We start from the raw sequence: 13,994 nt of genomic DNA, 5'->3' as shown, positions 1-13,994 counted from the left end.
GACTACAATGAACATGTTCCATTATTTTCATGTACATGTATTTTACTTAAGTTAGATGAATATATAATTATTCAACAATTACCCAATCTACATAGGAAAAGGGGTGGGAGATAGGTTTCAACAGTGAATGATTAAAATTAAAAACTGATTTGGGGTATGCTTCCAGTGGACACAAAAAAACAGGAACAGAAATCTTTAAAGATCATGACTTAAGTGTCTTTCACATAACCAATGGAACTAAGAAATACCTGTTGGTACCAATAAGTCTAGAGAGTATTCAAGAAGGAAATGCCACAGTAAGAGAAAGAGAGGGAGTTGCCTTCTTTCAAGAAAAGAGGTACTTGTATGGGGAGTAACTGAGTGTAACCACCGATTCAGGTGCCACATTTTCTGCCTTTTCCCTAAAAAAATGCTTAAGGAACAACCAAGGGAAATACGATTGTTTCAAGATAAAGTTACCAATTATGTCAAAGTCTACAGAAAACTCATGTAGAATGAATTGTGACTTTAAAAGTTTACTAAAGTAATAATCAAGAACAAAACATGATTAGAATGGGGCAAAAAGTGAGCTGGCAGTTAGTAAGGTGATTGCTGATTTAGGTGACAAGTTTCAACCTAGCACATGATAAATCCACTGGGCAATCAATATTCTTAATAGTGTAAAGGCTAAAAAAAGAAGTGAGTGCCTGGCCCATCGTGGCTCAGCAGTTAACCATCGACCTAGGATCCAGGCGATTGTGGTTACATTCTCTGTGAGGCACATGCCCGGGTTTCGGGCTCGATCCCCAGCTGGGGGTGTGCAGTAGGCAGCTGATCAATGACTCTCATCATTGATGTTTCTATCTTTCTCTCCCTCTCCCTTCCTCTCTCTGAAAGCAATAAAAATATTTTTTTTAAAAAAGAGAAGGGAAAGTCTTTACAAATATGAAGACAAGAACCACTAAGTGTCCTTGAGTAAGTTGAACAACATGAGCAGTGCATACCATTCATACAGGAGGAGGCAAGAACAAAACCAAACCCTTAATATACTGGAAACATTAGGGGGTGAAATAAGAAAAACAGCACTGTAGGACCGCTACGACTCAGAAAAAGATGATAAGAAGTAAAAAGAAAACATAAGGCTGGGAAAGAAAAGTCTACAAAATGCTTTTTTAAAATGGACAGCAAGTCATTGAAGGATATGCTGAGATGACTGATCCAAATATCATTTAAATGTGATGTGCCATTCCATAGTTTACTTTTAAAAAGAGTAAATAGTAAGTGCATTGTGGACCTCTCTTAACTTCTCTCCCCAACTGCATATACAAGGTATGACTATAAAGTAATGAGACTTAAGAAACCACTGACTACAAACACATAGACCTTATATATCAGATGAGCATGGTCCTTTGATGTAATCACACCAGACACAGTAACAGTAAAATGTTATAGTATTATAGCAATTTACAGTTTGACTAATGATTTAAATTTCATTTTTATTATTCCAACCTATCTTCAACAACCCTATATGACAGATATTTTAAAAATAAACAGGCTCAGGGAAGTGTTGTTAAATGTGAAGTAAACTTAAATGCAAAGTGAAGTTATCTTGTTAACTGTGAATTTAAAATGAAGCAGGACTAGACTAGAACTTGTGACTCCTAGTTTTTCAATACACCTTGCTGCCTTATGATATATTTAATTCAAAGATGCTGCCATTACTCAAAACATTTTTGGAACTCCTCTTTTGGAATTGCCTCTAGAGCCATTTTATAAGCAACACAAGGAAAACCAGTCTCATTACCTTACAATCATACCTTGTTTCTGACCCCAACTGGTATCGACTAGCTTCGTCACTCACCTTACTCATTCATCAGTCTTCATTCCGAATAACTTTTGGCTGTTCCAAAAATCAAATCCACCCTCAAAGGACGAAGATTTCCCATCATTGTGGATATTATGAAAAGAATGTGTCGCAGACTCTGAAGGCAATGCCAAAAGAGGAGTTCCAAAAATGTTTTGAACAATGGCAGCATTGTTGGAATAAGTGTATAGCCTCCCAAGGCAACTACTTTCAAGGACAATACTCACTTGGATATATATGTTCTGGCATGTTTGTTCAAAAGTTCTATTATTTTATAGTCATACTTTATAAACAACAAAATAGTTACAGAGGCATGAAGTTTTCAGGTGAACCACTGCCCTGATACAAAGCTTAGGAGCTATGACTCATAAAAGTTAAATTTAAAAAAAAAAGGAGATTCCAAGATGGTGGCAGATTGAGTGGAAGCTACGCTGATACTCTCCTCTCCCAGGACCAAACTTGAATTACAACTAAAACATAGAAGAGAAAAAAAAAGACTGTAATAGGATAAAGTCTTAGAAATAGAATTTCCTCACTGAAAGGCATCTGTATAGCTAATCCTCTTTTTCTATTCAGGAAACTGACGATTACAGAGCTTATGTGACTTACCTAAAGTCACGCTATTAGTTTCTGGAAGGGCCTGGACTAAAACTAAGCTTTTCCTCACTTTGGTATAGTATTCATTCTACCTGTACCGTTCTTCAAAAAGAGCAAAGACAGTTAAATAATGCACAAACATTAAAACACCAAATGGTGATATTTTATTGAGGTATTGTTATAAATAAATTAAATTCAGTAAAACCAATAATTTATACTGACAGTTCTAACTTGAACCTGGGATAATTTATTCTTCTTATATTTTCATGCAGCAGTACAAATCAGACCTGTTATGATCATTATTTATACCCACAAACAGCTCAAGAATCCTTAGATGAAAACTAAGCAGTAGCCTAAATTCTGAGTTTCTTGGCCTTCATTTTAATTAAAACCTCTTTTTTTCTTATTTAAAATTTATACATATTAAAAATACATATACACAAACATATGATTAAACTAGAGCTCACATTTACTCACAAAGTCAAACTCAAATACTGCTGGACTCCTTTACCTTTATTGTTATAGACATCTAGGTAATTGGGGGCAGAGAAAATTGTAATGAGTGATGGAAAGCCTGTTGTTTGGCTCTTCCTGTACATTCGATACCTGGAAGAGAAATGACAGCCCATCTGTCTTGATATTAAAGGCAAAAACTCTGCAGTGATATTTGGTATAATTTTAATATAACCTACCCAGCATCTTGGGCTTCATGGGCTCTGATTATTGATAACAAATTATTATTCTGCAAAAATTCACAAACTGCAGGGTAACTGAAAAAGAAAATTAGAAAACATTAATCCAAAATAAAAACAACTGATTTTTAATAGGAGGAAGGGAGTAACTTAGTATGACATGAGTTGATTTTATTTTGAAATTATAGGTTTTACATACCACTGAACTTTTAATAGCTTAGCAATCATAATTCTGTTTTTCCATTTCACTAATATATCTCATTCTAGATCAAATATGTAGATAATAGACAACCCTAGGACAGAAACGGAGCTCCCCCTCTTTTTTTGTCTTAACCCATAACAATAATAATACACCAAAACTTTTCTTGCTATCTTGATATTTTAAAAAGTAGTATGGCTATGTGTGTGAGTGTTCATAGGTGCTAAAAACTGAACATGCAATTTTCAAATTGTCAAACTGTTAGAATAGTTAAAGAACCTACTTATAGCTTCACAGGTAACATCAACACCAAGATAATATTATGCAGTAATATTTTAGGTGTAAATGCAAATATTACACCCAACCTTATTCTAATGAAAGGTATGGTACTGGCACCTAACATATTCTTTTACAACTATTATCTTTCTGAATGACAAATACCTGATAAGAAGAACTAGATAATACAAAATTATCCTGGAATTATCCAACTGTTAATTACTAAGTTTATTTTTAAATCTTTGTTTTCTAATTGTGCTCATTAGAAGAAAATTAACCTTTAAAAGAGGTTGTACATTCACGATATAAAATTGAAAGATACAAAAGGGAATAGTGAAACGCCTCTCTCCTTCCTACTTCTATCTTTCAGCTACTCTGGAAGCAACTGATGCTCCTGGTTTCCTTGGGTACACTCTCAGAGACACTCTATGCAACTTCAAGCATTATCTGCACACATATGCACATGCACAGCCACTCCAACTTCTAGAAATATTATCAGATGGTACACAGAGCTCTACACTATATCTTTTTTTCACTTTACATTAGTGATTATTCCATACCAGTTTACAAAGGGTTTCTTTTTTTTCTTTTTTTAAAAACAGCTTTATTGTATCATATAGTACATTCCATTGTCTGAATGTACCAATTTATTTAACTGGTCTTCTACTAAACATTTAGGCTGTTTTAAATCTTTTATCATAAATAATGTAGCAATGAATAACCTTGTTACAGGTATTTTACATATTTGCAAGTACAGTGATTCTTTTTATTCACAGTAGCTATGCTCTGTAAAGTTGCTGCAAAAACTGAAATAGTGAATACTGCTCCCAGGGAAACAGAGTTAGGGTTCTGTGAGCCTCTGGTCACAACACTTTTATCAACCAATCAATAACCTTGTTTTATGTGTGTTTCTGAGTAAAGACACCTTCTTTAATATATATTGTTGATTCATGAACATGGAACTCATGGCCAGCAATGCCATAATTCATGTCTGAACCAAACTTATAACACACAGGTATTTTCTCTATAAGGCACATCACAGCCTTCTTACACTTAAGAACACTAGACAGAATTTCAGCACTACGCTTGGAGTTCTTTTAAACAGCAAAATAACCAACAAAAAAATGTGGAAAATGTTGAACTAAAAAGACCACCAAAAGAATACCTGCTCACAGCTGAGAGTTGAAACAGAAGGCAGAGCGCTCCTTGTTCAACCTTGGCTGGGAACACATGTGGGGTGACAGATTTTTCACCACTCTGTATGCATGCATGTCTGTGAATGACTGTAAAAGTGCTATGAATATTGATTTTGGGGTTATAAATAAATCTTAGCAAGTAGGAAAATTTGCAAATTAGAATTTGTGAATAATAAAGATCAACTATATAGCCACAGGATTATGATTTAGAAGTAGAACTTCTGGATCAAAGGCCATGGGCATTTAAAATTGAGAGAGACTGCCAAGTTGACCTCCATAGAAATTGTACTGATTTTTATAGTGCTAACAACAAAGAAGTATTTTAAGCATTGTAAAGAAAAGTAAAATTTATATGATTTCATCATATTAGTCACTGCTATAGTTGACAGGAAAGAATGAAAAAAGGTTGATTAAAGAATGTTAAAACTATGTTAAAACTGAAGCTTCTTACTTTTTGTATGTGGATTTCATTTAATGAGTGTATTATCTTAGGCAATTAGATTTTTACAGGACTAAATAAATGTATTATTTGTCATAATAAAATATTGGGATCAAAAACTTAGACTTCAAACTTCCCTATATCTCCCTATTTTTAAGTGGCAAAGCACAATGAAAGCTTACATATGAGATTTAAGACAACAGTCAACTTCCAGGAATGTCCTGAGTTCACAATGTCCTGTTCTTTTTATATCTTTGCCTAGACCAGTAGTTTCAAAAGCTGGAGAGCTTTTTAAAAAAATAAGAGGATTCCCCTGGGTCATACCTACTGAATCAGAATGTCTGGGGGAACAGCCAAGAAGTGTTAATTTTTTAAAAAGTCTACAGATGATGTTTGGAAACAAATAATCTACATTATTTAGAGTCAGACAACAACATTAAAGCACTGCAAGATATTCTGCTCAGTCATGTTCAGTCTATTATGCTTATTAAGGCATAATACCTAATAAATCTATTATAAACAAAAGAAATAAACAAGAGTTTTCTGCCTTCTATTTATCAAGAAATTAAACAGAAGTCCCTATACTACATGAATTCAAGATATAAAATACTTAAAATAATTTTATTAAATATATTGCCATTTCCTTTCCCAACTTTATAATTCTGAGGATCAGCTTACCTGTAAAAATAAGAGCACCCTCGGACAGTGTTGTGGGTATAGTGCTCCAAGGTCTTTTCATTGCCATAGTCCTCTGAGGGATCAGACCAAAGGAGGTCACACACTGGCCCAAAGGCTGGAGGTTCTTTAAACCTGTCTAACTAGAAGACAAGCAAAAGCCAAAAGAAGAAAAATCATGAAAACAAAAGAGCTTTTGAAAACTCGTATCAGTAAAAAAACAAACCCTTCTACCCACAAGAATGTATCAGGAGAGAAGGTAACAAGATCTTAAAGGATTTTTGTGCAAGAAAATGAACATTTAACAAATTTAGATACACAATTTTATCATTTTTTATAATACAGGGTGAGGCAAAAGCAGGTTTACAGTTGTTCATATGGAAAATAATACAATAATCAATAAATAAAACTACAAGAACTGTTTTGTGTATGCACAACTGTAAACCTACAATTTTTTATTCATTGCTTCATTTTAAAAATAATTTTTATCATTCAATTATAGTTGACATACAATATTATATTAGTTTCAGGTATATAACATAGTGATTAGACATTTATATAACTTACAAAGTAATTACCCCATAAATCTAGTACCCATCTGACACCATACACAGTTATCACAATATTACTGACTATATTCCCTGTGCTGTACTTTACATCCTCAAGACTATTTTGTAACAACCAATTTGTACTTCTTAATCCCTTCCCCCTTTTCACACATTCTCCCAATCCCCCCCTTCATTTGGTGACCATTAAAATGTTCTCTGTATCTATGAGGTTGTGTCTGTTTTGCTTACTCATTTATTTTTTTTAGATTCCACATATAACTGAAAGACAAATAACTGGTATTTGTCTTTCTCTGTGTGACCTATTTCACTTAGCATAATACCCTCTAGGTCGATCTATGTTTGTTGCAGATGGCAAGATTTCATTCTTTATGGTTGAGCCATATTCCATTGTATATATGCACCACTTCTTCTTCATTCATTCATCTATTGATGGAAACTGAGGTTGCTCCCATATCTTGGCTATTGTCAATAATGCTGCAATGAACACATGGATGCATGTCTTTTCGAATTAGTGTTTTTGGAGTTCCTTCAGATAAGTACCCAGAAGTGGAATTGCTAGGTCCTTCTTTGCCTCTTGTTATATAGCCTTTGTTTTAAAGTCTATTTTGTCTGGTATGAGTATTGCCACCCAAGCTTTTTTCTTCTTCTTTTCATTTCCATTTTTATGAAATAACTTTTCAATCTCTTTACTTTCGTTAGTGTGTGTCTTTCAATCTGAAGTGGGTCTCTTTTACGCAGCATATGCATGGGTCTTGTTTTCTTATCCACCCTGTCTTTTCCCCCAATTTTTAAATCATTTTTATTTTTCAATTATAGTTGACATACATCATTGTATTAGTTTCAAGTGTACACCCCAGTGATTAGACACTACATAACTTATTAAGTGATCACCCTGATAAATCTCAAACCCATCTGACACCATACATAGTTATAATATTACTGACTATATTCTCTATGCTGTGCTTTATATCCCCATGACTATTCTATGACAACCAATTTGTACTTCTTAATCCCCTCACCTTTTTTACCCTTTCCTCCCATCCCTTTCCCATCTAGCACCCATCAAAATGTTCTCTGTATCTATGAGTCTGTTTCTGTTCTGATTGTTTGTCTTTTAGATTCAATTGTTGATAGATATGTATTTACTGCCATTTTTTTGTTCATATTTTTTATCTTAATTTCTTTCTTCTTAAAGAAGAGCCTTTAACATTTCATATAATACTGGTTTGGTGGTGATGAACTCTTTTCAGCTTTTTCTTGTCTGCGAAGTGTTTCATCTGTCCTTCTATTCTAAATAATAGCTTTGCTGGGTAGAGTAATGTTGTTTGTGGGCCCCTGCTTTTCATCATTTTGAATATTTCTTGCCAATCCCTTTTGGCCTGCAAAGTTTCTGTTGAAAAATCAGCTGACAGTCTTATGGGAGCTCTCTTGTAGGTAACTAACTGCTTTTCTCTTGCTGCTTTTAAGATTCTCTCTCTGGTGTCTCTCTGCCCCAGCTCTGGAGCTCAAAGGGAGTGAGTCAGAGTAAGTTAAGAGGACTGGCCCTTTAAGAGGATTGGCCTGGAACTCTAGCAGCCCTCTGTCTCCTTCAGCCTCAAATCTTGCTGGTTTTTACAGCCGGAAGTTATAGAGACTTCTCTTCCTGGCACTGGAATCCTGGGATTGGGGGCCTAATGTTGGGCTTGGACCCCTTGCTCCTCAGGGGGTACATCTGTTGCTGAAATATCCCTCTTGATTTTTATCTGCCACATGTGGGTGTGGGACCAGCCCGTTCCACATCTCCACCCCTCCTACCAGTCTCGATGTGGCTTCTTCTTTAATTCCCTAGTTGTAGGACTTCCATTCAGCCAGATTTCAGGTGGTTCTGAATGATGGCTGTTCTGCAGTGTAGTTGTAATTTTAATGTGGTTGTGGGACCAGGAGAGTACCACACTTACCTACACCCTGTAAACCTACTTTTGCCCCACCCTGTATCTTTTAAGTAAATAACCCTATTATCTAATCATTTTGTAGAAAAGGACTCCTTATGTGCTAATCCTATAAGCAGTATATTCATTTAATTAGAAAGGGAAATCAAACCACTATAGAGATATACTATTACTTAGAGAGACTGTGAGTTTGTTTCAACTGCCTAGGTGAGCCAATGTTGCCATGAGAACAGGGAGGGTTTTACAATGGTTCTGTTCTATGTTTACCTCATTCCAATGGAAATTTCTTTACTTTAAAGCATGCTAGTTCTATTTTGTAAAGGACTCTCATCCTATGCAATGGAAACATTTCAATATAAGTTATTAACTTATGCCTTTAGTCACTGCTGTGGTTAAAAGCATAAAAGCAAAACAAAAACAACACAAATAAGTAGAATAGCTGAGTGCCAAGAAGAGAATTTCTACTAAGTGAAATTAATACAATCAATTCAGAATTGTAAAATTCAAGACTTACTATGTAAAAGAGAAATGCTGGTTACTTAAAAGACAATAAAGTAGCAAAAAAGGCAGTGCACATAGACACACCTCTTACCCTAAGGAGAGTAACCAGTTTTATAAACAGAAATATCTTTCATTTTAGTACCTATATGAGAGAGGTGAGATACACAAAGGTAGAGGAGCAATGATGGTAATGTAGAATAATGTAAGTGAAAAAAGACTGGTCATCTTTTTTTAATTATGAAGATACAGAATCCTAGAAATAATAATCACAAGTCAGGAAGTGTAGCAGTTAAACTCTATCATCTAAAAATGTCAAAGTCAATGAATTTCAGAGCTGGAAGTCTTCAGACCATCCGTTCTGACTTCCTCATTTCAAAGAAGAAACTATGACTATGAGGTTAAGTGATTTGGTTAAGTTTACACAATGGCAGGACAGGGATTAGAAACTTGGTTTCCTTCCTTATGCACTGCTACAAAATTTAAAGTTTCAGGAATATATTTAAAAATGTTATGTTTCTAGTTGGTAAAAACACAGATTTCATTGAAAATTACAGAAAATTTCTGGAAGATATATAGCAAAATGTTAGCAGGAGTCATCTCCCAATAATGAAATCACAGGAAATTTCCATTTTCTTACTTCTGATTCTCTATATTTAACAATATTCAGCAATAAAAACATATTAGTTGTCTGTAACAAAAAAACAAGATTTTTATATATATATATATATATATATATATATATATATAAAATGAGAATAATAAAAGATTACTTACTTTCCTAATGTCATTTAAACAAGTAATTTCAGGTGACATCCCTCCATGTACACACAGAAACTGCTGATTTAAGAGGGCAGCAAGGGGAAGACAGTCAAATGTATTCATACATGCATCATACACCTGTTCAGAATACTTGATTCGACCTGTCAAAAAAGGAAAAACAGTCAAAAGGAAGAAAAGCTAAAATTTATCATCTATGAAAAAGGATATAGGCCAGAAGACTATGAAGATTATGAAGTTACTTAAAAGCCACTTATTTTAGGCAAATTTGAAAACACAATCATCTTTGTAAAGATTTTTTTTTTTTAAATATATCTTTATTGATTTCAGAGAGAGGAAAGGAGAGGGAGAGAGAGAGACAGACACATCAATGATGAGAGTCATTGATCCAGCCCACAACCTGGGCATGTGCCCTGACCGGGAATCGAACCCTGATCTCCTGGATCCCAGTTTGACGCTCAACCACTGAGCCACGCCCGGCCGAGCTGTAAAGATATTTTTGAAAAGTTGTGGATAAAGAGTAAACAAACTCTCCTTCTCTAAATACAAGGGTGACCTTGGATTAACTTTCTAGCTCTGTTGCCCTGGAAACCTGATAAGGTGAATGTCAGCTGTGTTATTAGGCAAAGTTGCTTAGGGTAAAAGTTACACAATTACCTGGCAGGGAGCTATAGCTTTGGGGTTCTCTGAGTGCAGTGACTCATAAGGTATGTCCTTTCTGGGACCGGAAGCTATGCCAAGAAAGTTTTACTAGAGATATTGTTGCTTGTGATGCATGGGGCTTCTAAGCCAGGGTGGCACCCTAAAGTGCCCTATGTGGAGATTGTTTCTTTGTACCTAAACTGTGACTTGGAGGGGATGAAGAAAAGAGAGGTGAGAGGCAGCAAACCTCTAAACTGATGTCTGCACTAGTTTTCTTGCTTTCCAGATATATAAAGAAATGTTTTTGCAAAGGTGAATACAGGGTAAGACAAAAGTAGGTTTACAGTTGTTCATATGGAAAATAATACAATAAATAATAATATAGGAATAAACCGTTTTGTATACACACAACTGTAAACCTACTTTTGCCACACCCTTTGTGTCAAAAATTAACTGTTATACATTTCTCTGCTACTCAAGTTATCTTTGGATTTGAAAGCAAATAAAAAAAAAAAAACCCTCTGCAATATAAAGCAGTTTAAGAATTGATGTTATAAAAAGGAAAGCCTTGCCCGGCTGGGGTTTGATTCCCGGTCAGGACACATGCCCGGTTTGCGGGCTGCGGCCGATCAATGACTCTCTCATCATTGATGTTTCTATCTCTCTCTCTCCCTCTCTGAAATAAAGATATATTTAAAAAATAAAAAAAATAAAAAGGAAAGCCTTGCCCTAGCTGGTTTGGCTCAGTGGTTAAAGTGTCGGCCCACGGACTGAAGGGTCCTGGGTTCGATTTCGGCCAAGGGCATGTACCTCAGTTTCAGGCTTGATCCCTGGCCCTGGTCAGAGCAAATGCGGGAGGCAACCGATCGATGTCTCTCTCTCACATTGATGTTTCCCTCTCTCTCCCCCCCACTCCCTTCCCCTCTCTCTGAAAAGCAATGAATAAAATATCCTCGGGTGAGAATTTAAAAAAAAGAAAAGAAAGAAAAGCCTCCATCTGTCCCCTTTATAAATATTAACAAGACTGCAGCTGCACAATCTGGAACTAAGCATCACTTATTACTAAGTATAAGGCGCTGTTTCTAAAAGCCATGGTGGCTCTTTAAGAGATCAATTTATCAGTAAAAACACTCATGCAAAGCACCACACATGTTCTTCCCTTACAGAAATAAAATTTGAAATTGTACTTGAATTTGTGTGCTTGTTCCAAGATTTATTTACATTTTAGATGCAGCGTCAGAATGAAACGGAGTATCTTGGTAGATAAGAGAAAAAGAAAGAAACCTGGTTTAACTGAATTAAGGCATGTGAAGAGTATGCTGTGCAAAATGAGACATGTTCAATGTTTCCTGAACTTACTGTTCCATCTTCTAAAAATAGCCTGAATCAGTTATACTAGTCAAAAAAGAAAAAAAATCTCTGAGAAAATAGAGGAAGAATTAGATAAAATGTTACCTAAAAAAACTGAACCTTAATTCAGAACAGAGGCATCCATAGACAACTTTCCTCATTACTTCTCGACTGAGCATTCCAGGGCCTTTGTTACTGCTTGATATGAGTTATTTAATTTTCACAGGTAAAGCAATAGAGGAATGAAGAATACCCTAATATTTGGCTTTGAAAAATAATGTAAAATATTTCCAATTTTAAAACTATTTGGTGCAGTGATTCTCCAATGACAAGCAGTAGATACCTTCCAAACCTCGAGAGCTGGCCTTCTTAACCAGCAGCATGTAGCAGAATTACCTGGAGCACTTTAAAAAGCATTTTAAATGCTTAGGCCCCAATTGGGTAATTTTAAAGTTACCATTTAAAACAATATAATAGTAGTGCATGGTAGTGATGAAAGACAATTTAAGCAGTGCAAATCCTCCTGACCCAACTCCCCACAGGTAATCACTATTACCAATTTCTTCTGCACATTATATATTTAATTTACAAAGGAGATCACACTATACATGGTTCTGCAAATGGTTTGTCACCTAACAATATATCTGAACATCTCTCCATATCAGTACATCTAGATCCACACTGATCTTCCAACAGCTGCCTAGTATTCATATTTTAATGTATTATCACTTATTTAAGTAGTCCCTTATTGACATATATCTCTTTTTGTTATTACAATTAACACTACAATGAACAGCCATATAAATCCCTATCTTATTGTCTGTTTATGAGTAGACAGCGTGGTAGGCATAATTCTAAAACGCCCTGCAATGACCTACACCTTTGTATAATCTGTGCCCCTTTGAATGAGTGGAACCTGTGGATATGTTGAGACTCCCATGATTACATTTCTTTTTTTTTAAAAGTATGTCTTTTTTTTTTTAATATATCTTTATTGATTTCAGAGAGAGGAGAGGAGAGGGAGAGGGAGAGATATAGAAACATCAATGATGAGAGAGTCACTGATCGAGCCCACAACCCGGGCATGTGCCCTGATCGGGAATCAAACCCCGATCGCCTGGATCCTAGGTCGACGCTCAACTGCTGAGCCATGCCCGGCCGGGCCTTAAAAGCATGTCTTTATTGACTTCAGAGAGAGGAAAGGAGAGGGAGAGAGAGAGATAGAAACATCAGTGATGACAGAGTCATTGATTGAGCCCACAACCCGGGCATGTGCCCTGACCAGGAATCAAACCCTGATCGCCTGGATCCTAGATCAACGCTCAACCGCTGAGCCACGCCTGGCTGGGCCCATGATTACAATTCATTATGGCAAAAGAGATCCACCTAATCAGGCCAGCCTTTGAAAAGCTGAGGGTTTTCTCCAGCTGGCTAATCACAGAAGAGGAAGGCAGAGAAGTACATTCGGACAGCCTGGAAGAAAGCAGACATTCATGCTATAAACTATCTATGGAGCCACATGGCAAGGACCTGCAGATAGTCTCTAGAAGCTGAGGGCAGTTCCTGGCCAATAGCTAGTAGGAAAATGGGGACCTTAATTCTCTATTCACGGTTGTGACTAGCAAGCTTGTAAAAAGACTCCAAGCTCCCAGCCGGGTGTGGCTCAGCGGTTGAGGGCTGACCTAGGATCCAGGCGATTAGGGCTCGATTCCCGGTCAGGGCACATGCCCGGGTTGCGGGCTCGATCAATGACTCTCTCATCATTGATGTTTCTATCTCTCTGTCTCTCCCTCGCCTTTCCTCTCTGAAGTCAATAAAGATATATTTAAAAAAAAAAAAAAAGAGACTCCAAGCTCCAGATGAAAACTGTAGACCTGGAGACACCTTGATTTTGGCTCATTGAGACCCTGAGCAGAAAATTCAGCCATACTGTGCCTGGACTCCTGACCTCCAGCAACTGTGAGGTAATAAGTGTGTTGTTTCAAGCAGATAAATTTTGGGTAATTTGTTATGCAGCATTAAAAAACCAATATAATCTGCACTATAAATTCCTAGAAGTCAAACCACTGGGTCAAAATGTTTACAGATATTACAAAATTGCTCTTCAAATACTTTACATCAATTTAAACAAACTCACCACAGTAGATCTAATTTTCTAACTCTCCGATTATTACCTAGTGATTTATAGTGTTTATGCCATTAAGTCCCAAGGGATGGAGTGATCTATACTGTATCTTGTCCACCTGTAGCTGACTTTTCTGTCAGAGGGATTTTTTAAAGTGTTTATACTGTAATATTTCTTATAAGAAG

At 36.0% G+C, this 13,994-nt stretch overlaps 1 protein-coding gene across 2 annotated transcripts in view; it reads right to left on the bottom strand.

The window, feature by feature from the left end:
- PPP3CC (protein phosphatase 3 catalytic subunit gamma) overlaps positions 1-13,994 on the bottom strand; it is a 60,945-nt gene that overhangs the window by 15,370 nt on the left and 31,581 nt on the right. For both annotated transcript variants that reach the window (XM_016211737.2, XM_016211738.2), the window contains exons 5-8: positions 9,690-9,835; positions 5,921-6,060; positions 3,133-3,210; positions 2,952-3,046 (exon numbers count right to left, since the gene is read on the bottom strand). In XM_016211737.2, the coding sequence (XP_016067223.2) occupies positions 2,952-3,046; positions 3,133-3,210; positions 5,921-6,060; positions 9,690-9,835 (459 nt within the window). The remainder of the gene's footprint in view (positions 1-2,951; positions 3,047-3,132; positions 3,211-5,920; positions 6,061-9,689; positions 9,836-13,994) is intronic.

The sequence above is a fragment of the Miniopterus natalensis genome, chromosome 4 (genome assembly GCF_054644295.1).
Source record: "Miniopterus natalensis isolate mMinNat1 chromosome 4, mMinNat1.hap1, whole genome shotgun sequence".
Taxonomy (NCBI): domain Eukaryota; kingdom Metazoa; phylum Chordata; class Mammalia; order Chiroptera; family Miniopteridae; genus Miniopterus; species Miniopterus natalensis.
Note: the sequence above shows the minus strand (reverse complement) of the source record. Positions and strands in the feature narration are given on the sequence as shown.